This window comes from Sphaeramia orbicularis, chromosome 22, assembly GCF_902148855.1.
Source record: "Sphaeramia orbicularis chromosome 22, fSphaOr1.1, whole genome shotgun sequence".
Lineage (NCBI taxonomy): Eukaryota > Metazoa > Chordata > Actinopteri > Kurtiformes > Apogonidae > Sphaeramia > Sphaeramia orbicularis.
Window position 1 is genome coordinate 35584452 of NC_043978.1, and position 22431 is coordinate 35606882.

At 37.1% G+C, this 22431-nt stretch overlaps 2 protein-coding genes across 2 annotated transcripts; one reads left to right on the plus strand and one right to left on the minus strand.

Moving 5' to 3' along the window:
* The first annotated feature begins 1236 nt into the window (after nt 1-1236).
* On the plus strand, nt 1237-2371 carry LOC115413425 (neurofilament light polypeptide-like). Its single transcript, XM_030126251.1, has 5 exons — nt 1237-1252; nt 1345-1389; nt 1809-1963; nt 2059-2079; nt 2165-2371. The coding sequence occupies exons 2-5, from the start codon at nt 1380-1382 to the stop codon at nt 2255-2257; spliced, it is 279 nt and encodes a 92-aa protein (XP_029982111.1). The 5' UTR covers nt 1237-1252; nt 1345-1379; the 3' UTR covers nt 2258-2371.
* Nucleotides 2372-2816: 445 nt separating this feature from the next.
* mthfd1b (methylenetetrahydrofolate dehydrogenase (NADP+ dependent) 1b) lies at nt 2817-22301 on the minus strand. The gene is made up of 27 exons (XM_030126247.1): nt 22108-22301; nt 19873-19957; nt 19551-19610; nt 19405-19458; nt 18546-18682; nt 18361-18461; nt 18114-18250; nt 17886-17997; nt 17303-17430; nt 16887-16984; nt 16615-16788; nt 14990-15126; nt 13310-13356; nt 13123-13230; nt 12948-13022; nt 11421-11523; nt 11258-11334; nt 10930-11070; nt 10650-10718; nt 9818-9929; nt 9579-9718; nt 9278-9319; nt 9003-9103; nt 8743-8920; nt 7680-7787; nt 7370-7522; nt 2817-3490 (listed from the first exon to the last, which is right to left on the minus strand). Exons 1-27 carry the CDS (start codon nt 22143-22145, stop codon nt 3401-3403), a joined length of 2805 nt encoding a protein of 934 aa, XP_029982107.1. The 5' UTR covers nt 22146-22301; the 3' UTR covers nt 2817-3400.
* Between the last annotated feature and the right edge of the window lie 130 nt (nt 22302-22431).

The window sequence follows — 22431 nt, forward strand, 5'->3', positions numbered from 1 at the left end:
ATAATCTGAAACAATAATGAGTGACATTTATGGACTTAGGGGTGGTGCTCTTTGAATACGCTTCAAGTTTATGAATAATTACTTTGATAACCTACTTCTACATCTAAAAAATTTATTCTAAATATAATTCCCTACTTAACACATATATGTACCTGTTAAGTACATACACATAAGTACATAATAACCCTTGTTTTATAATCAACCCAATTACAAATATTACATTCAGTGTAAAACACTTCTGATAATATTTATTGTATTATCATTGCACTTGATTTGATTGTTCACTTGATACATTTTTTTTTTTTAAATTGCATCTGTTTTTCACTGACTGTTGATTATTGAAATTGCAGATAATATGTAACAGCCAACACAACTTTCACCTGGCAGACAGTAAAGTACATCATATCATATCCTGTAAAACTATCAGTGTATTGTGTACTTTTTCATATAGCATCACGGACCACTGCTGATCAGTGATGATCCAGTTAGTTTTTCAGGTGCTTGATTTGTACCACTGCAAATATGACAAATTTATGTACAACTGAACACAAAAGAGAACCTGTTTGTACACTTTGTAATGAGCACAGTAACTGCACCCAAATGAATGATCATTCATCTCACAATAACCTACCATATGTTAATAACAATTAGGAAATATAACTTATGCATGCATTAGTTTGAAGGAACACACATCATCATTTTTTTCTGAAGGTGGTTTTTGGGCTTTTTTCCACTAAAAACCCCACATTTTCTTAAAACAAACAAATCCTGAATCGTGATTTTGCAAAATTACAGTACAAACAGATCATTCATAGTTGAATTGTCTTTAAACAGGTAGCAACTTTGGTCCACAAAACGTGCAGTGTGATGTGTTCGTTATACGCTTTAATACAGAGAGAAGGCTTTGTTCAAATTAAAATATAGAAAATAAAACACTTGTGCGGAAAAGGAAAAACTCTTCTAAGTGCTAACGTCATTGACAGTAATATTTAAGGGTGGGGTGGGTGGTTCAGTTCTGTCCGTGCCCTGCTCATCATTATCTACAAGGGTTTTCTGAGGTGAAGCTACAACACACAGACACAAACAAAACCACAAACAAAACTTACCTGTTCTGCCAATAACGAACGGTCACATGTCAAAACAAGAGGCTAGTGTACAGCATCCACACACCCACATTTTTCACCACATTGTGCACTATAAATACAGACTGAATACACATTGACGACATGAATCATTTTGATTTCTGCACCAGGTATCGACAGGGTTGTTTTTATCATTATTTTTAAAGACAGAATCACTACTAAAAGTCCATATTTAATTTTCATTGTCCTTTTTCTTCTCCAGTGAAAGACTTCATTGTGTGTGTCACCAAAGACAAAATGAGTGAACGTAAGTCCATCTATATATTCGATGCTTTATTAGATTAAATGTTATTGATAATTGCTGATGATTTATTAATACGTCTGATGATTTGCTAAGGTAAATATGCAGAAAAAAGTTTAAATGTGAGACTAAGAATGTTTAATTGCAAAAATATATATACTGTAGTACATAATGTTGGAAAACAGTTTTTTATGACAGGATTTATTCTTGATAAAGTGTAACAGGGTCTCAGTAATCATTGTACCGAGTCAAAAGTATGTAGTAATATGTATAAATAGGAATAAAAACGGGAATGTGTCTGAAAACTAAATTATTCCAACTTCATGAGTAATGGTGTATTTATCCAAGCTATCCTTTAATTTACAGTACGTCTGAAAATATGATAAATTTCAAGGGTTATTTTCATGTTGCTACTCTCACAGCAGACCAGGAAACTGATGGAAAGCCCACCGAAGAGCAGGTGAAGAACGAGGAAGCAGAGGAGGAGAAGGAAGAGAAGAAGGAGGAGGGGGAGGAGGGGGAGGAGGGGGAGGAGGGGGAGGAGACGGCTTCTAGTGATTCAGGCTCAGGTTCAGATGAGGTACGACATCTTTTAGATTCTTTATGTATTACTGGGTCTATCCCACTTCATGTCACGGCACTTTGAATAATGTCATTTTGCATCATCTTTTACAGGAAGGAGGAGGGGATGGAAAGGTATTTTCATTTTGATTGATAACCACAGTATACAGCATTTTCTCTGTTTCTGAAAGTAGTTTCCCCACTGCTCTTATGTTTGCAGGGAAAAAAGAAGGGTCATGGGAAGAAACGACGAGGAGGACGGGGAAAGAAGGAGAAAAAAGAGAAAAGAGAAAAAGACTACAGACATGCTTGAATCTTGTCCTTGTTGATGATAATGTAAAGAAAGGAACACAAAATCTTGAATAAACTAATCTTGTAAAATGACAACAGCTTTTTCCATTATTCACAAAAATAAAAATGTGTAGCACGTTACAAAAAAAAAAAAATTACAATGAGCCATTTTGCATCGTGCATCTGCCCTAATGCAATTTGAAGGATGCGCACGAACTGCATATTGGCAATTTGATGCTTCAACACAAATGCAACTGATATTTTATAGTTTAGCGCAATCATTTTTTTGTTCGTTTAAGGCCTTTTTAATGTGCTCATTACTCTGTAGGACAGTGTATCAGTCAGAAATATGATGATGTGGGTTTGTGGAAAATATGTCTGCCATAAAAGCAACATTAAAAAGACAAAAGATGATAAGTTAGAACACATATCAATTACTACCATATATCTAACACTAACAACTAGTGGAAATATTGAGTATGAATGAGACAGAATACACATTTCTAATCCTTAATTTTTCTTGGCTACATTCATAACTCATTTCTAAATGCATTTGTTTATTTGGAGAGAAAACAAGAAACTAGTGTTTTATACTACTATGAATTTAGTAGTGTCACTTTAATGTGAAATGTTTGAGTACAGGACAGAACAGGACCAGTGACAGGCAATTTGACAAGATTTTAACAATGGTATAAAATATTTTCAATGCCATCATTATGTTGACATTTGGACTTGTTTTTAATTAACACATTAATCACAGCCTTAGTAATCCAACCGTTTGTCCACAACAGTGAATGGGAAATGCTCCTGGCAGTCTAATGAGTCATGACGAGACTGAAAAAATATGAATAGGATAGTTCCCCTTCGCATAAAGTCTATCACAGACGGGGACACTGCATTCAGTGATTCAGTATGTTCAGTATGTTTCTTACTAAACAAATCTGTTATTTACAGATGTCAGTGGCTCAGTTAAAAGCAAAAAAAAAAAAAAAAAAAAAAAGAAATGGCATCATCGGTCAAGAACAGAGTTTCCAGTTATTAGTCTGCCCCATTTCAACTGATAAGAGGGGGATTGTATGAAAACAAAACATAAAACAGGAAGAAAGAACTCATCATGAGATTGTCGTGTATGTTTGAACAACCTCCCTTTCCATCGTACAGTGCTTCAGAAGAGTCCGTTGACCTGTTCGGTTTCAGGGTCCAGGTCAATATCATAGAAACAAGGCCTGGTGGGAAGGCCAGGAATTGTTGGCATCTATAAGGAAGACACAAATAAAGAAAGCAGAATAAATGATTAAGACTAATTCAATAAACATTATGGAAGGTGCATATCTGACATTCCTAAAACTGTACTTTTAACTAAACACTGCACAGACAATATATGATATACAGACAAAAATACTAAGACACATCACACCTATAGTTTGTAGGACTTTCCATTCTAATAGGTTTGTGGTATTCTCATGAAAAAATGTTCATGTCAGTTTTTGTCAATAATCATCCCAACAAATGCAATAATGTCAATGTTTCTTCTAAGTTTAAAGGTTTATTTTTCTTCACGACTGAAAGTTGATGAGACCAGATTCTTACTTTTGTCTTAAAGTGATAATTCATGGTCAGAACTTGAAAAATATTTCAGAAATATAAATGCAGAATATTTAAAACATTAAAGTCTGAAGCATTTTGTAAGCGTTTTAAATGACACTATAAATAAAACGTTGACTGCAATATTTATAGTTACAGAAAATGACATAATGACTGATGATCTGTTGTTATTGCTTTGTAGCCCAACGCCCTGTTAGCAATGAAATATATGAATTCAATGCATCCTAATAGCTTTGTCCATATACTGGATTTCATGACAAGTCATTTTATTATCACTGCATTTTAAATTAAGATTCAAGATTTCTTTAAAATTAAGTGAGTAATTATAATTTAAGAGGTCTTTATATTTTTGAATGTACTAAAGTGAGGACAAATGTGAAGTCTAGATGTATTTCCATTGTGTGTGTGAAATTATGGAATGGACTTGCATTTAAGATGTTAACAAAGTTTAAAAAATGCCTTAAATATAAAATTATTCAGGAATATTAAGTTGAGATGGTAGATATGTTTTTGTTGTTGATTTTTTTGTTAAAACAAGAATGCTGTACACATTTAATTTAAAATAAGTAGTGTATCAGGTGAAAAGGATAGGCAAAAAAATAAGCTTTTGCTTCTAGCCTATTCCTATTTTGGTTTTATGTTTGTTGTACTGGGTGCAATGATTGATGTACAGACCAAAAATAAACAATTCATTGATTCAAGTAACACTCAATACATGTTCTATTTGGCAAAAATAGGCAGGGTCACACCCTTTCTGGTGTGGTCCACAGGTTTTAACTTCAGAAAAATGATAAATGGCGGTTAACCACAAATATGATGTTTCCTTATAAGAAGAAAAATACAATTCTTGAAAGCTGCAGTTTGTTGTATTACAGTAAGGGAACATCTTGTTACATAAACATAAAAAACGGACATCACATCACACTCTACAACTAAACTCAGATAATACATAGACATTAATTATTGCTCCCGATTAGTTATCCCTTGGGTACCCCAGGCTCGTCCATCCAGTTGAGTCTTTGAAATCTGGATGTTCTTTTGAACTCAGCAACGTCTCTTAAGCAATTAGAAACTGCTTTTTCCAGCTGAGGAATATTTCTAAGCTGAGAACCCTGGTGTCGAAGGTGGAACTTGAAATGATCACTCAATTGTTCCTGCTTAGGTTACTGTAACAGCCTTTTTACTTGTCTGAGCCAAAAAGAGCTCCATTGCCTCCAGGCTCCAGTAGGAGAGCACACATCACACCAGTTTTGGCAGAACTACACTGGCTCCCAGTTCATTTTAGGTCACACTTTTAGAGCTTTAAATGGTCAAGCTTCTGCTAACATTACTCAGATGCTGAAATGCTATACTCCTACACACTCTGCCACTGTCTCTGCACACTATAAACTCTGTAGAGTCTTCTAAAAAACAGCTGTAGAGGCTGTTGTTCACAAAGGCTTTTAGTTAGGTGTGTCTTTTTAATGAATTTTTTTTACATTATCTATTTTACTGTTAAACACTTAGTGAATTCCTTCTGTGAAAAGTGCTATACAAATGAAGTTTACTTATACATTTCAACTAGCCCTTCAAGAACAAAGTATCAAAACAGCTGAAAATCACTATCATGACTATAATCACTATACTGTAGCTCCGAGCAGCTTGTGGACAAAATCACAATGAAGGTGTGTAGTCTTTCAGTTAATGTATTTTCATGATCTACTATTCAACACTTTTAAAGCCCACTGCAGATTTCTTGACTTGAAAGATAATCTTTTATTTTGACAAACATCATGTGTGTAAATACTGGTATAATTCAAGCAGAAGTGAGAAATAACTTGTCTCTTGATACTGACTGTAATAACTAAGGTCACATGGGGAGTTTTCCTCCTGTTCCAAAGTGTACGACACTATATGATCAACAGGTTTTGTTTTTACCATGTTCATCAATTGTGTACCGTGTGCAAACGGGTGTAGAAAATCCAGGTGTGAATAATGCAATGGGGTTTAACGCTGAGTTCAAACAATGCATTGAGTTGGTACACTATACACTGACAATAAGGGAAGGGATTGGTCTGTCCGTCCCCTCTGTTCCCCTGAGATCCACTCCTGGTAGGGCAGACCACTAGATCAACTCCTATGGTGCATTCTTTTCTATTTTTCCTTTTACCTCCTTTTTCTTATTATTCTTTTGCTTTTTTCCAGCATACAGAAGTGGATCTGAAGCTGATGTCACCAGTAACCTCTACATCAGTGGTTCTCAAACCAGTGGAGTACCCCCTGAAATGTATTTTTTTAGCCCCAAGTACCCCCAACTCTTGCTTCAGCATTTTTGATTGAAAAAAAATTTGGCAAAATTTGTTCCTGTGCCAAAGGTGTCTGTTTATATTTTGTAAAACTTCATTAAAAAAAAAACAACAACAACATATATTTAACTGTAATACATAAAAAAATAACACCTTTTTAAGTACATTTTGTGTATAAAACATAACTGAAAAGTGCCCTCTTTCATTGATAAGAAAACTAAATTGGTCATTAATAAATGAACCTTTCATCAACAAAAAATAATTATTTAGCTACTCAAAATAAAACCTTTTGAATAATATAAAATAGAAATGTTCTTAAAATGTTACCAAAGTTTAAACAAAATAATTGACAATAAAACTACTATATGAATGTATTTATTCTATTTTATATTTCAGCATTAATTATCATTATTTATTTTGTATTCTGTACATGATGGCTTATTTAATGTATTTTTCCAAAAAAAGTTTCAAGTACTCCGCTCTACATACGAACCCCTGCTCTACATAATACAGGCTGTTTAAATTAGGATATCCTCTGGAGGTTCACTTAAGTTTATTATTACTTCATGGTGATATGAGAAAACTGTCATTTCTTCTCTTGTAATTTCTGGAACATGTGTGCTGTTCCAATCCTCTAGACTATGCTGAGGTTAAAGAACAAAGCAATATATGGACTAAAGATATAACAATCCTTCTAAATCATCAGTCTGTGGTGGTGTATTTACCTGTAGAGACCATGCTCTCTGCCTGTATTTCTTATTTCTCTGTTGTTTTGTTCTGTTTTGGGAGTTTCAAAGCGACTCCACTACTCTACTCTCCTGTGACACACAAATCTCTGAACAAACCATAGACATAATTACAGTAACCACTAAACCTGTCTCTTGGCTTAACGCAGATGTCTCCAAGACAAACAAACACAAGAAACTGTGTGCTTCAGCGGGATTCACTCAAGAACATTCCTAGACGAGAATTATGTGATGTTGTGGATGAATACAGCATTTTATGTTCCATTTTTCTTTCTCTTAACGGACCCTATTCCTTGTTTTTGGAGCTGCGAGGGATGAAGTTTTAAGGGGTGGTTAACAAACAAAAGTCCCATAGATTAATATGACTTTTCCATTCACTTGGGTATCACCCTCTCCCATTTTTGCTGCTTATTATCAATATTATGATAAACTGCAAACCCCTCCCAGGAATTCTATGGAAAGGAAACACTGTGTTGTTTAACATGAAGGTTAACTTACAGTGCCAACCAGTGGGAACAGAAAGCCAGCCCCCACACTGGCTCGGATGTCTCTGATTGGCAGAATGAAGCCCGTGGGCACACCCTTCTTATCAGCCTCATGAGAGAGCGACAGGTGTGTCTTTGCCATGCAGATTGGAAGACCGCCAAAACCCTGAGGAGAAACAGACAAAATGAAATTATACTGCATTTACCCCAGGCCTATTCAAGCATTCCTCATTGGATTATGATGATATACACTGACAGCAGCAGCCAGCAAAACAGGCCTGGCAGGACACGAGAGGAGGAAACCGAGTGCAATGTCAGCTGACCTGTTTGGTGTAGAGCTCCACCTTGTGTTGGGCCTCTGGGAGAAGCTCAATATCATCAGCACCGTAGATCTTCTGGGCGATTATGCGAATCTTATCTGCAATAGGGAGCTATGGAAAATGGAAAGACAGCTGTTAGTGAAGTCCTATAGGTGAATTACATATCTGGGTTAAATATACTAATCTCAACTAAATGACTGGATATACTATATATATATTTAAAAAAAGGTCACTTTTGATGGTGGAAGAAAATCATAATTAACCTTTATGTCATATTTTATCTCTTTTTTTATATATACATATCTATGTCTATTGTCACACCATGTCCACTGTTTGAGATTTGTCTGGTGCTTTTGTGTATTTCAGTAAAAGACTTAGTTATAATAAATATAAACAGTACACATATATAATAAATAAATATATGGTGGTAATAACTTGTTAGTTATTACAGGGTATCTGGAAGTGTGAGGAAGTGAAATTTATGCCTTTTTAAGACGTTTTCAAGGTGTCTTTGATCAAATTCAAGACTTTACATTCACAAAAATAACAGTAGACAGGCTGCATATTTATTGCACTGAACCACGTTACAATCCAGCTAACCTTACATTTTCATTCCTCCATGACTAATGTTTCTGGTACTGATATTCAAGCTGCTAAAGTTCACATCTGAATCCCCCCACCCATGAATGATCATTAGTGGCTCCACTCATTTCAGTCTCTGTTGAGCTAAAAAACTAAAGACTGACTACAAAGCTGACAAATTCTTTTCAAAGATTTCCAAAGCAAATATAAGAATATCATTTATTGTATCTGTGGAACTTTTAAGACCTCTGAGTGCCAGATTTAAGAATTAATTATCAAATATTAAGAATAATTAAGGCCTTAATTTAGGACAATCAAATTTAAGACTTTTTAAGGATCTGCTATCTATAGATTTTGTTTACACAGCTTAAGACAAACAGAAATACAGATTTATATTTCACAAGTGGCATAAAATAAACTGAAAAAGACAATTGGAAAAAAAAAACACTAAAAGAACTGCAGCAATCCAGTTTAGAGCCCATACCTCCAGATCATAGAGGAACTTGAAGTTGCTGGGGGCCTCAGAGGCCCTTTGGACAGCCTGACCCAGGGCCACAGCCCCGGCTCCGCCCTCAGCCCAGTGGGAGCAGCGCACAGCGTCAAAAGCTCCAGCAGCTTTGGCCATCCTGCAGACCAAGTCCAGCTCAGCCTCGGTATCTGTCCTGCAAAACAAAAACAAATAAACATTTCCCCCCTCATGAAATAAAACCATATTCCTTTTTCTACTCGTCACCCATCACTTACTTGAAACCGTTGACGGCGACCACCACAGGTACACCGAAGTGCTTTGCGTTCTCGATCTGCTTCCTCATGTTGCTGCAGCCGTTCTCCAGCAGCTCCAGGTTCTACATACATCCAAGGAAATTAAAGAGAGCAAGTCATACCGGTGCTTATGAAGTTTTATGATTAAATATATTGTTTTGGACATGTGTTTAGACCAGGTTCATACTGTGGTAAACAACTTCATCATTTATCTACAGCCCATGAACTGGACACCGTTTACCAGATCTCTGTATTACCTCCTCCACATATTCCTTAGGCAGTGGCATCCCAGCTGTGACCTGAACAAAAAGCATGACATAGCCATTTTCAATGATATAAGAATTCACCAAACTCAATTAGTCATAAGGCTGTACATCAAGATATAGTAACCAGAAGTATTAATCTGTCATATACAATATAATCAGCAGAGTTGTAATATTTACTTTGTGCAGTAATAAGTTGAGGAAGAATTAGATAAATTTGCAGACAGGAAATACTGCTGTGAAGATTGTGTAGATTCTGAACTCTTAGGTAGCTGAGGAAATCCTGCAAATTTACCGTGGGTCCTCCACCATGCATCTTCAGGGCTCGGACAGTGGCCACCAGCACCACCACGTGGGGCCTCAGTCCTGAGTACCGGCACTTTATGTTGAAAAACTTCTCCATGCCAATGTCAGCACCGAAACCAGCCTCCGTCACTGCACACGAGACAATCACAGGTGTAGATAACCCTGAGTAGTATCACACAGCAACATAACATCTGCTAAACATTTGTTCATCTCCTCAGCTCCTCTTACCTACAAAACCCTCAGGTCCCACAAGCTTTAAAGCAATTTTATCAGCCAGGATGGAGGAGTTTCCGTGGGCGATGTTGGCAAAAGGGCCAGCGTGGACAAACACAGGTGTTCCCTATGGAGTCACACAACTTATGTCATATAAAAGCATCACGTTTATCATATAACAAAATGGATTTTTTTTTCTCTTTTTAAATATAGCGCGAAAAGTGCAAAAAAAAAAAAACAAACCCATACTCAGGGTGCTTGCTCTTTAGGCAAAATAAAAATTCCAGACTTTTTCAAAACTGCTATTTTTTCCCTAAGACCTTGACTTTATGTACTTTCATACTTGCATGCCTACTTTTTTGGTTGAGTTTGTACCTGTTGTGTGTAGTAGAAAAGTTTCTTTTAACAAATATATGAATGAATGAATGCATAATTTTCAGTAAATTAAGTTTTACTGACAAACATTTTCAAAACATATGAAAATCACAAAAGCTCATGGATATCACACAGACAAGTTTCACTCGAATCATTCCAGTACCGACCAGTTAGTGAAATCATATCTAGTTTTTTTATATGCTTTCCTCATGTATTTCTTATCTTACAAGATTATGTGCCTCTGACCATACAGTAAAATTCCACTATGAGAGACACTTTTTTTCTATACTTTATTAAGACTTTCACACAAGTTTTTCAAGGTCTTTTGAAAGGTCTCAAGGACTTTTCAAGGTCTGGAAAACAGTGTTTCAAAATTCCACACTTTCTAAGACTTTCAAGACCTGTACACGCACCCTGCATACTGAAAGAAAGGTTGTTCAAGAGTCATGTAAGCTTATGTGATCCGTTTTACCTCCAAAGTCTGCATTAGATTTGGTTTGATGGCATCTTTCATCAGCACAGTGAGAGCCCCACTCACACCCTGTAAAGGAAAATATTTTATCCACTGACAAGTTATTATCCAGGTTTTTCACTCAGATATTTTCTATACTTGTAATTGTGTTTGCTCATGTGTACTTTTTTTTTTTTTACTTTTACCTTTGGGATAAATAAAGTATCCATCCATCATCTATCTATCCATCTATGACCATCTTTTGGAACTAAAAAAAGCAAGTTAGAAAACGGCCACTGACCAGGTCCTCTGTGGTAATGGGTTCTCCATTTCGGCTTGTGGCCACAACCATCTTGGCCAGACGCTGGCGCATGTCCTCCAAGCTGCTGGTGAGAGCAAGTACTGCCATGATTTCACTGGCGACTGTGATGTCAAACTGAGCCTGTGAAAAAAACATCAGGATAGAAACAGTGTATTGTTAAATTAAGGTATTATCTGCTTTGCAAAACAGTTAAAATTTAGTTCCTTTTTCATTGATCAAACAATGTGAATGTGTTAGTAGTAGATGAATAATTTGTTGAGATGTTTTGTAAAATGCCACTAGAGGGCGCCAAAGCAACAAACTTTACCTCTCTCGTGTATCCTTTTTCAGTTGGAGATTGTCCAATGGTGATCTTCCTTAGGAATCGATCATTGGTGTCCAACACTGTAAAATTAGACGTATTTCAAGTTCATATTGGGACACAAAGCAGAGCAATTATAAGAAATATCAAACAGTGCAGATGTTGGTACCTCTCTGCCAGGTGACAGAGCTCGGGTCCATGTCCAGGCGAGCGAATCGGGTGATTTCTTCTTCAGTCAGAGCGGAGGGATCCGTCTTCTCTATGCCCAGTTTCTAAACAGACATAGAAAGCTGAGAGTTAAGAGGTGGCCTGCACTCATACCTGAGTTAAATGGACCTGGATGTTATTGTGATAACCTGCAATTTGTTGTTCTATATTGTGTTGATATGACATGACATAAATATTTAAAGATGCAAATTCACTGCACAAGGCCTATGTGTCCCTGCTTTAATAGGTAAACTCCTAAAAAAGACAAAAACACTAAATAGCCAATGCCATAATTAAGAAATTAATTAAATTTAATTTGAATCAAAGTCTTTTTACTGAAATTTTCTTAATAATAAGCCTTTTACATATGTGTTCACGGACATAGAAAAGTTCAGACATCCATGCATATAAGAAACAATAACAAAACAAAACCCAAATAAGGGAAAAATGGTGAAACAGGATAAAGGAAAGAAAAAAAAAAAACCCTTCCACTGCCATTAAGCTATGTAATGTGTGATGATTATTTCGGCCTCATAACTGATTATTGTGGGAGACGTTAAAGCCGAACTTAGTGATGTTACCCCTAGGAATAATTACTTTAAACATGATTCAACTGAAAAATGTACACATGAATACACAACCAAAATAACACAAATTTCATTTAACCTTTTAACAACAGCAATCTCTGTGGCGCTGCATTTTGCACTACACAGCATTCAAATTACTGTAACTCCTGAACAATTTGTGCTATCCACAAAATTCACTGAAAAGCCGAAATCCTGAGCTTTCTGACACCATATAACACTTTACAGCAACAATGTGGGACTCTATTACAAGCAGAAAGGAACTGTTTCAGAGACTTCCACACAGGCTAAAAAGCACCTAGAAATAACAAAAAATATGAAGTCATAATATGGATACTGAATGTTCAAGACCACAAAGCATGTTTGAGGGGATGTAAAATAGTTGAAAGTTTATTTCTGCAATCTCATTATGGACAGTTTCATTATGGACATTTACAGTTGTTTCTGATGATAAATATGCTACGAACTTCAAGTCCGTTTTTTTTTTTTTTTCTTTTTTAGTATAACACAGTGTTTTAAGCATTTATTATTTATAATAATAACTAATGGCCAAATATTGAAAATTAAGTTCTTCCTGAAAACAAAGATGCAAAAGAATTGGCAAAAACACTTTTATTGCAAAGAAAACATGACAACATCTAGGTGGCCTGTTATAATGGCAGTCTTAAAAGGGTAGCCACGCCTCAGGAGGTAGAGCGGATCATCCAATAACCGAACCTAGTCATGTGCTGTTGTGTCCTGGGGCAATACACTTCACCCTCCTTGCTACTCATACTGGTATAAGAATGCGTATGAATGTTTGGTGGTGGTTGGAGGGAGCACTTAGTGATGTGTTTATTGTAATGACAGTGAAAACACAATGTATTGATCAGCACAAGAACTGATGGTGACAGTGTGATACTTACTTTGAGTCTGTTAAGCTGGATTGGGGAAAACTTCCTCTGTCCTCCACTGAGGGGAACCAAGCGGTTGTACAGAGCCTATCAATGCATACAGAGACACATAATAATCACTACCCATTCATTTAGTTTGAGAATGCATACTTTTTATGAAAGCATGTTAAAAAAAGGACACACCCACCTTGTCAGATTGTGTAGACTCATGGAACATGCGAGCATCGATGGCAGCGGCTACTAAATTGTTGGCAGCAGTGATGGCGTGAATGTCACCAGTGAGATGGAGGTTAAACTAAAGTGAACAAATGTTTTGAGTCAATTCCATGATATCTATACGAATAGTTATGTCATATAAAGCCTTTATGCAGTACCTCCTCCATTGGAATGACTTGAGAGTATCCACCTCCTGCAGCACCACCTGCAGACAGAAGACAAAACCATAATTAAATGTAAGAGTTAAACATGTAGCATCAATAGTCTGTAAAATTTTACAAAAGCTACATGTAGGCTGCAGATAAAACCCGATTTTTGCTCATGTGTCCAACAGTGTGAGCATACAAATCACACTGAATCTTATTTTTTAACCTGATTTGAGTCACTGAAAGGAGATGAGAGAGGAGATGCACAGAGAGGTCATATTTATAGTTGAACACAGCACTGAATTCTGACTCCCATGATCCACAACACTGTGTTCAAACTTGACCACTAAGCTGAAATGTGAATATCAGTAAGCTAAAGATTTCATGCATTTCATGAAATGTTTATTGGTGTGAAGCCTTGCAAAGTGTATGTAAAAATCAGGGTTCATTAAACCTCTTTGAGCCTCCAGGTTATTTGGTGATGTCACATGCTGATGAACAATTTCTATAAATTATCTCAGAACCAGAGAAAAAACAAAAAAAAAACAGGTGTTTTGCCATCAGTATGTTCTGACACCTTCTTCTGACACTCCACATAAATAATACAAGAGGGAGAAAATTCTCTCTCTTCTACCACTTGCTCTATATTCTTGGCATCATCTTCTCTAAACTCAACTATCACTGCCATGTAAAGTGCAAAATGGGTTCAGAACTGTTTTTTATGGTATTAAATAGTGGTGAAATGTTCAGTCACATCATAACAATTGCTTATACAACCACTACACAAAATTCTGCACTCTGAAAAGGAGTAGTAGTACAAAAATAACAGTATCCATGTGCTTCCAGTGCCAACTTGCTAACTGGGTCTCTTAGTAAATGCTCAGAGTAGTTCTTTAAGGCCAAGATGGAGTTGGCACTGGTGCTAAACGTTAATGAATAAAATAAAGGCCCTTAAACAGGGTTCATACACATTTTTCAAGGTCAAATTCAAGCCCTTTTCAAGCACTTTTAAGGGTCATTTTCAAAATTTTCCAGCACAGCACCTTATCACTGGGGTCAAATACATATCTACAGGAACACATAAACTCAGGATTATTTTTTTCACTTTTTATCATAATGATGTACATTGGATTATGCTATAAACATTCGAAATTATTTTCCATAATAGCAAAAAGTTAAGAAATTAAAGGAGAACACAAAGTTTTATCCAAAAAAAGGAAGCCACTTGGCATTCTTCAGAGACACTCGCATTGAGACAAAGATCAAGTTAAAAATGTACCTGGAGTCAACCTGAGAACACCTGCTAATATTCTATTTAAAGTTTTGTTTTTCTAAATGTATCACCTCTCTGTAAGTAGCTTTGGCTTGGCATCTAATCTGGCAGAATTAGTATTAAAAATAAATAAATCACATCACACAGTCAGAATTGCAAACACTTTTAAGCACTTAAACTAAAATTCGAGCACTTTTAAGACCTTGAAAACACAAGCATTTTCAAGGATTTCAAGCACCCGTACAAATCCTGCTTAAAGCTGAGTTTAAAGAATTAAATGTTTCAACCAGATCACCCGTTATGGTTCTTTTACACAGGCTCGTGCTGATGTTTGTCACAGTTAAATATAATGAAACACCTGATCTGAGCACCGAGGCTTGTAGTGTGAGCACAGGAATAAGCATCAGTCCAGAGTTCACCTTTGATGCCGAAGGTGGGCCCCTGGGAAGGCTGACGGACACAAGCGAAGACGTTGAGCTTCATGTGGGCTCCCAGGGCCTGAACCAGACCGATGGTGGTGGTGCTTTTTCCCTCCCCGAGTGGAGTGGGTGTAATACTGCAGACAGAAAATCTTATAAGCACTAAAACAAGATTCAGCATTGACCTTAAAATTCTAAAAAAAATTTTTACCTGGTAATTTGGTCCAAATGTGTAACTTTAAGTATGTCATTTATATTAGACAATCTTTTTATATGTTATTATCTTGAGTTATTGTATAACTATCTATTCTCAACACAATGCATCTGGTGATATTTGTAAAATACAGAAATGTTGTTTTAAAGTACTCATGTAAATACATTTCATTAGATACAAAAAGCTGTCTTTTTTTTACCTCTGTTGTCAGATTTTTAAATAGTGGTCAAAAGCGTCCTGTCAGAGATACTAACTTTTTACACTCAACAGCCCTTTGTACTACCAAAGAAAGTACAAAAACCTGGTCTATTTATGCCTTAATTACTTCTTAAGACTTATACCTTGCAGTATGAATTGCACAGGTATAGATTAAATGAAATTTCAAAGAGAAATTTTAGTTTGAGTTTTAGCCTAAAATACCAAGGGCCAAAAATGTCCCGTCAGAGAGCAAACTCTAAGTGATTGCCATTCCAACATTTATTTCAAAATAAAATAGCTCCTTGCTTTGGATAATCCCTTATGGTCCAACTAAAACAAAAATTAATTTAAAAGTAAAAATGTGGGTCATTTAGCAACACTAATCTGTCAAATTGTCTCTAAAATGTCCCGTTAGAGAGATTTCGAATACCGTGTTTTGACCCTACACCAATTATTTGATTACTTACATCAAGTGCCAACTGTTGTCAATAAATTAGACAGAATGATTAAATTCTCTAATTCCAGCATCTTAAATCTGAATATACTCTAGTTTTTAACTCCTCTATTACTTGTTTTTTTGTTGTTGTTTTTTTTTGTGTATTATGTATGTGCAGTCGAATATCTCTATGTTATTGACCAAACAAGGTACGTGAGGAGGTCATCTTGGACTGGTGGAAATTTTCCATTATATCAATGAACTAATCTACAGATGATGTGAGAATGATAATAATCTTTAGTTGCAGTCTGAGATTATTGCCAATAAAATATTAGTGTCATAGTAGTGAGTAACACATATATAATAAAAGTAACTAAATAATGCATTCAGAGTAAATCAAGTAATAAGAAATAGTTCGATCATATGTAAAAACTGAGACTAAAACTGCATAGAATGTATATGTCAGGGTAGAGACTGCGATCTGGTAGGATCGGCGATTCTACCAGTAGAGACTCCGATCGTAGTCTCTACCAGTAGAAACTCAGATCAGAGTCTCTACTGGTAGAAACTCCGATCCGAACCCTAACCCTAACCCCTAACCCTAACCCCTAACCCTAACCCTTCTACTGGCAGGATCGGAGTTTCTACCAGTAGAGACTCTGATCGGAGTTTCTACTGGTAGAGACTACGATCGGAGTCTCTACTGGTAGAATCGCCTATCCTACCAGATCGCAGTCTCTACCCTTACATATACATGACCAATAACAAACACTTTACCCAGTGACCACCACATATTTGCCGTCTGGCTGGGCCTGCAGACGTTTGACGATATTCAGCTGGACCTTGGCTTTAGTTTTGCCGTAGAGTTCCACCTCATCCGAAAGAAGGCCCACCTCTTTCGCAAGTCGGTCAACGGGTTTGGGTACACAGGAGCGAGAAATTACGATGTCACTGTTGGAGTTAAAACACCCAAGAATTTAATTAAGTCCTCTTAGAAGTGGATTATTGAATTTAACAGAACATGTTAAAAAAGGAGGAAAGACGCGGACCTTGGCACAGGCTTCTGGAGGTTCAGTTTAGTGTATGAAATGTTCCATTTTCCTGGTTGATGAGTCTCCAGGAACCGCTTTGCGCTCAGCACTGTGTTCTGTACACAAACATTCAGAGTTATACTTGTAGCCAATTAGTCCACAGGAAACTGATCAGGCACTGATCAGCCTTGGTGGAGGTCTGCGCTCTCCAAGTGCTTCTAGTTAGTTGAGTTATCCTCCAGTGACAGTACTACCCTCTTCTATTAGGAGATTGATCTCCTGCATCAGACCACAGGACTCTAACATAGTGGCAGAACCCAACAACCTTGTAAATTCAACTTATTTATTCTTGATAGAACATGCTGGTGATCTAGAGGGCCACTGGTCCTCGTTTTTATTTTGCCTACACAGAGTTAAGTAGGTCCGACTCTTACCGCCATCAGCATTGCCACAGTCATGGGTCCCACGCCACCAGGCACTGGAGTGATGTAGCCAGCCTGTTCCGTAGCTGAAGCGTAGTGGACATCACCGACCACCCGCTTCCCACTGGCCTTAGTCTCATCTGAGAATCACAAAGAAACTAACATAAATATCAGTACACTCCTCTTACAGTTGAATCTATTAATATAAAAGTACATTATGCACTTTCTGCTACTAGGGGCCTCTATTGTCAATCAAAACAAGAATAAAAAGTAAGTAGCTGACGTTGATAAAAAATCTGTTACTTGTGTCTCAGGTAGATGTCTTTTTTAAATATTCACTGAATTACACTGTGGACACATAAAGTGACACTGACATTATATTGAGTGAGTCTTTTCATTCTGAGAAACAGTGGCCTAACCCTTAAATGTTGATGGTGTTAAAGATGATATGGTCCCATTGAAAAGCAACAAAATGAATCACCCATCCCCCCAAAAAACTGAAGATTTCTCTGATTCTAAATATTCTGAAACTTCTGATATAATGTAATTTCATAACACGACAAAGGTCTAGGTGTTTAGACATTTAACGTCAAACCTGGGATATGGTTGATGCCACAGTCGATAACCACTGCTCCCTTCTTGATCCACTCTCCTTTCACCATCTCTGCTTTACCAATGCCTACAACCAGGATGTCTGCCTTGCTCACCTATATGGAAACATGGGTATGGACATGTAAAACGGTCAAGTTTCATATTAAAGATAAAATTACTTTGTTTCTCTGCACAAGTGTAATTCGTTGGACAGTTTTCCTGAGTCTTTTACCTCTCCAGCAAGATCTGCAGTCTTCGAGTGACATGTAGTGACGGTGGCGTGGTTCCACAGCAGCAGGTCATGCATCGGAGCGCCAACAATTTTACTGCGACCTAGGACTACGGCTCTCTTCCCCGCCACGGACACCCCTGTAGACATGCAGTCATTCAGACACGTCCAGTTATTTGTATTCTGTATACACACATTGCAACTTTTTTCATTTAGCAGCAACTTTTGGAATGTTATTCGTCTTCTTTACCAGTCTGTTTGATAAGCTCCATGCAGCCATTTGGTGTGCAGGGAATGAAACAGTCTCCCAGGTCCCCACGAGACAGCTTTCCTGCATTTATGCTGGTCAGTCTGTAATTGGTGAACATATTATACATGATATACTACATGAGGGACCATCTGTTTACATAGATCTGCAGTCATATATGTCCTTACCCATCTACGTCCTTCTCCGGTGCCACAGCATTGGTGACCTTCTCCGTGTCGATCTTGTGGATGGAGTCCAGTGGCAGCTGGACGATGAGGCCATGGACTGAGGAGTTCTCATTTACCTCTGTGATACTGTGGAGAATCTACAGATACACAATGCTTTTACACTCATTCATAATTTGTCATTTGTTTTGATAAAGATGCAATTAATAATGCTGTTAGATCACCAATAGTACTACATATCGTAACCCTTTCTCCATCATAAAAAGAAATGAGACCAAAATTAACCAGACTGTCTGACCTAATGAGTATATAAAACAGGAAAACCCAAAGATTCACCCTTTCAGCAGGTTGCATTAACATATACTGGTGTGAGGTCATTTGAAGTTGGCTCAAACTGGAAAATGTTGCAGCTCCAGCAGGTGGTACATAATGTAAAGTTACTCAGGGTATGTTTTTAACAGTATTTATATGCTTTGACTCACCTATAACCACAAATATAGCATTATTATAAACCATTCTCACTGGTGAAATCTTGTCTTTATAGTTATTTTTTTCTCTGATTATGAGATGAAATCAAAGCCTCCTAACAATCAAACTGCTCCAAGATTTTTTTCCCCTTATTTGCTGGTTCATCTATACCAGAAATACAACTTCTGCTGTAAGTTTCATGTTTATATGAATTGTATCCAGCTTCTAAAAAAATTGAAATGCCAGAAATAAAGAGAGTCATTGCTTTGAAGATAATATACTGCCTCTGCTAGTCTGGTTGATGTGAATTGGCAGGTTTTCAGAAGGCATTTTAAGTAGTTGCAAGTGTTTAGCTCGTCTCACTGTGAAGCTTGGATCTGAAGTGTGTGCTCACCTCTTCCTCTGTTGCCGTCTTTGGAAGCCTCATATGTGTTGCATTTATTCCAATCTGTTTAGAAAGAAGAGCGGTTATCGGGTTAAGGTATACTTACTTTCAAATATTTAAATAGCTTTAAAGTGACATTTAGATTTTTCCTTTACCTCAGCTGCTGCCTTTAGCTTCATGCTGATGTAAAGGTTTGAGTCATCACGGTCTCCAACCTTCAAAGACACATTTAATCACTGTTTTCTACTTTACAGATACATGCTGATAAAACATTACTTAAAGAAATGCAACTACCTTTCAGAGACACTGTAAACATGCAATAACACACAACATCACATGCTCGTGGACATGCAGCTGACCTGCTAACGTCTCCAGTGGAAAGCCATGAGAGAGTACATAGCAAAATGAACAACCAAAACACACAATAGCACGTTCCAGCCCTGCCCTGACTCATGACAAGCCCCATCTCATATTTACCTGTAAAACCACTAAACCAGGTCTGAAGTTGGGGTCCTGGAGTTTCATCTGCTCCACATCCTTCTTGAGGCGCTCCCTCACCTGCCTGAATAAAAGACCAAAGAATCAAATTTAACAGCAATTTTAGTGTCTGAGCAGTCGCATCTATTACTAACTATACACTATCATACGGGTGTGCTTATTACCAACAGGTGTTGAAACCAAAGGCCTACTACTGTTGGGACACTGATAATCATTTCCATTCCTCAGCCATTAAATCTAGGTTTTGAATAGGAAGTCAATGCAGGAATGGTCTTATCTATAGCCTTTGTCTTTTTATATTTCATTGAGTCAATAACTTCTAAAGATTTCATCACTTGCGTAGAGGGATGAGATAAGAAAGAGCTGAGCCAAGATTGACCTCAGTCAAATGAACCCATCATTACAAGCCAAACAATACTGGACTTCAGTTTACAACAATTACATTCTGTTTTATATCTATCATGTTAAATTACAACTCAAATGCAGTGACTTTTATTCTGTTTATGTGAACCATTCAACTCTGTTTGATATCGCTCTCTGAGACTGAAAATTGGAATTGATTCACAAAAACCTTAAAATGTAGACTTACTATCTCACTTAAAATGTTTAACCTACAATATAGATTTAGATAAACTGGTCTCAGAGTAGGTGACTCAGTGGGATCTGAGGTCATCACATGAACCTTATTGACAACACTGAGTCACAGCATGTGGTTAATATTGATAAAGGATGCATGACACTGCTGAGAGCCACCATCTAAAATAAACGTCAACTAAATTCACAGCAAAAGGTTCACAGTATATTCTGACATTACACAAAGTGAATAGTGTTGACCTTTATTTGTCTAATTTATCAGGTCTGAAATACACTCTAATGGTTTAATTGTAGTAGTTTTTTAGGAAAGTTTTACTCCATATGCCCCACAACATGTTAGATAGGTGTGATTTTTTTGTACTCGTGCAAGGAGCCACACTTGAGGATCATTCACAAACTACCAATATCATATTGTTCATTCTGATTTTTAAGATTGCATCATAACAAGGACCCTCATCTCAGGGACAGCTGATAAAGATGCCTCACTCCATAGTCACTGATAAACTAGGGTCATATTCTTATAAACAATGTTGCAACAATATAGCACAGTTCACAGAGACATAAACATTTGGCTCTGAGATGCTTGGTCAATTATGGTTCTTTAGAGAAAACTAGCTGCAAACATTCTATTTTCTAAAATAAAATGAAATCATTACAATAATTGCATTCATAAATACTTTCCAGCATAATACGTGGATGGAATGTCAGCATTTTTCAAGCTTCGGAGATCATGAATGATAACACCTCCAAATGAGAGGACAACTGACCTCTTCAGAGATGAGAGGCTGCTTCTGTTGCACTAACTAATGAGTACTGTGAGGGTCTGTTAACAAGGTGCAGGATGCCATGTCTTGTGACAGGCACATGCAGCCTAATGTCCCAAAATTATTTGTTATAGAGAGGTTTTGTCTCTTTGCAAGATGCAAAAATATGAGCAACGATTGGACTTTACAAACTTTAAAATACACAAAGTAACAGCAGCCAACTTGCACCCTGTATTAAAGTAAAATACAAATAGTTACGCAAGATAACAACTTCTTTGTTTCTTAGTTAAATGGGGAGTATTTGTTACTTGAGGTCACTGGACTAAAAGGGCAACGGTCGTATCACACCACACCACCACAGCTTCTTACATAATAGCTGCTGCACGATTTGCAATTCTTATGCAAAAGTTATTAGAAGACCAACCTTTGTAGGGTTTATCGCCAAATCTTATGTTTGACAGTCATTCAGAAATGTTGCACATCCTGTTCAACTTACAAAGATTGGCCAGAACTATATTTTCCTGGCAAATCCAATAGGAGTCGTGATTTCTCTGGTGAGTTTCCACAATCAAATAAATACCGTTGGCACGCTTCATTCACGTGGCCAGCACCATACACAAGTCAAAGGTATGGAAACTGAAGCAGAATGGTAATAACTTAAAGATTATCGTCGTAAAATATGGAACCACGCAACTGAGAGAAGTTATGTGTTGTTATGTGTTTCACTAATATTAAGATACCGCTGCATATTCAAGGTGGCTAGTAGCTTCTCAGTCGACACATGCTCTGATATACGGATACACTTAATGTGCGCTAAAATACTGTATATGGCAGGTAAAATGTATTTAATACTCACGCCGAGACCTCTTTCCCACTTAAAATTTGAGCTGACATCTTCCGTGCTTCGTATTTCCAGTTCTGGGATGCTTGTCCGTCCTGCACACTACCTGGCAAGAAGAAGAGTGCGCTCTAAAAAGTAAGTTTATTCAACTGACTCGGGTCAAAGGCGCTGTCGTACGTCCTATTAACAAATTAGGTTCTTACGCTCAAAATCAGCGTATTAACTTTACTGAATAGTTACAAACGGGAGCGTAACGCCCCGTCGGCATGACGACAAAGAGAGGGGCGGGGAGACACGTCAAGTGTCGACGCTAATACCCAATCATATGCATTATATAAG

Coding starts and splice junctions, on each gene's coding strand:
- LOC115413425 (XM_030126251.1), top strand. Junction 1,964..2,058: donor CAGGCTCAGGTTCAGATGAG/GTACGACATCTT, acceptor CATCTTTTACAG/GAAGGAGGAGGGGATGGAAA. Junction 2,080..2,164: donor AAGGAGGAGGGGATGGAAAG/GTATTTTCATTT, acceptor TTATGTTTGCAG/GGAAAAAAGAAGGGTCATGG.
- mthfd1b (XM_030126247.1), bottom strand. CDS start 22,145: ATGTCAGCTCAAATTTTAAGTGGGAAAGAGGTCTCGGC. Junction 9,104..9,277: donor CTAAGGAATATGTGGAGGAG/GTAATACAGAGA, acceptor GGATGTATGTAG/AACCTGGAGCTGCTGGAGAA. Junction 8,921..9,002: donor GTCGCCGTCAACGGTTTCAA/GTAAGTGATGGG, acceptor TTTGTTTTGCAG/GACAGATACCGAGGCTGAGC.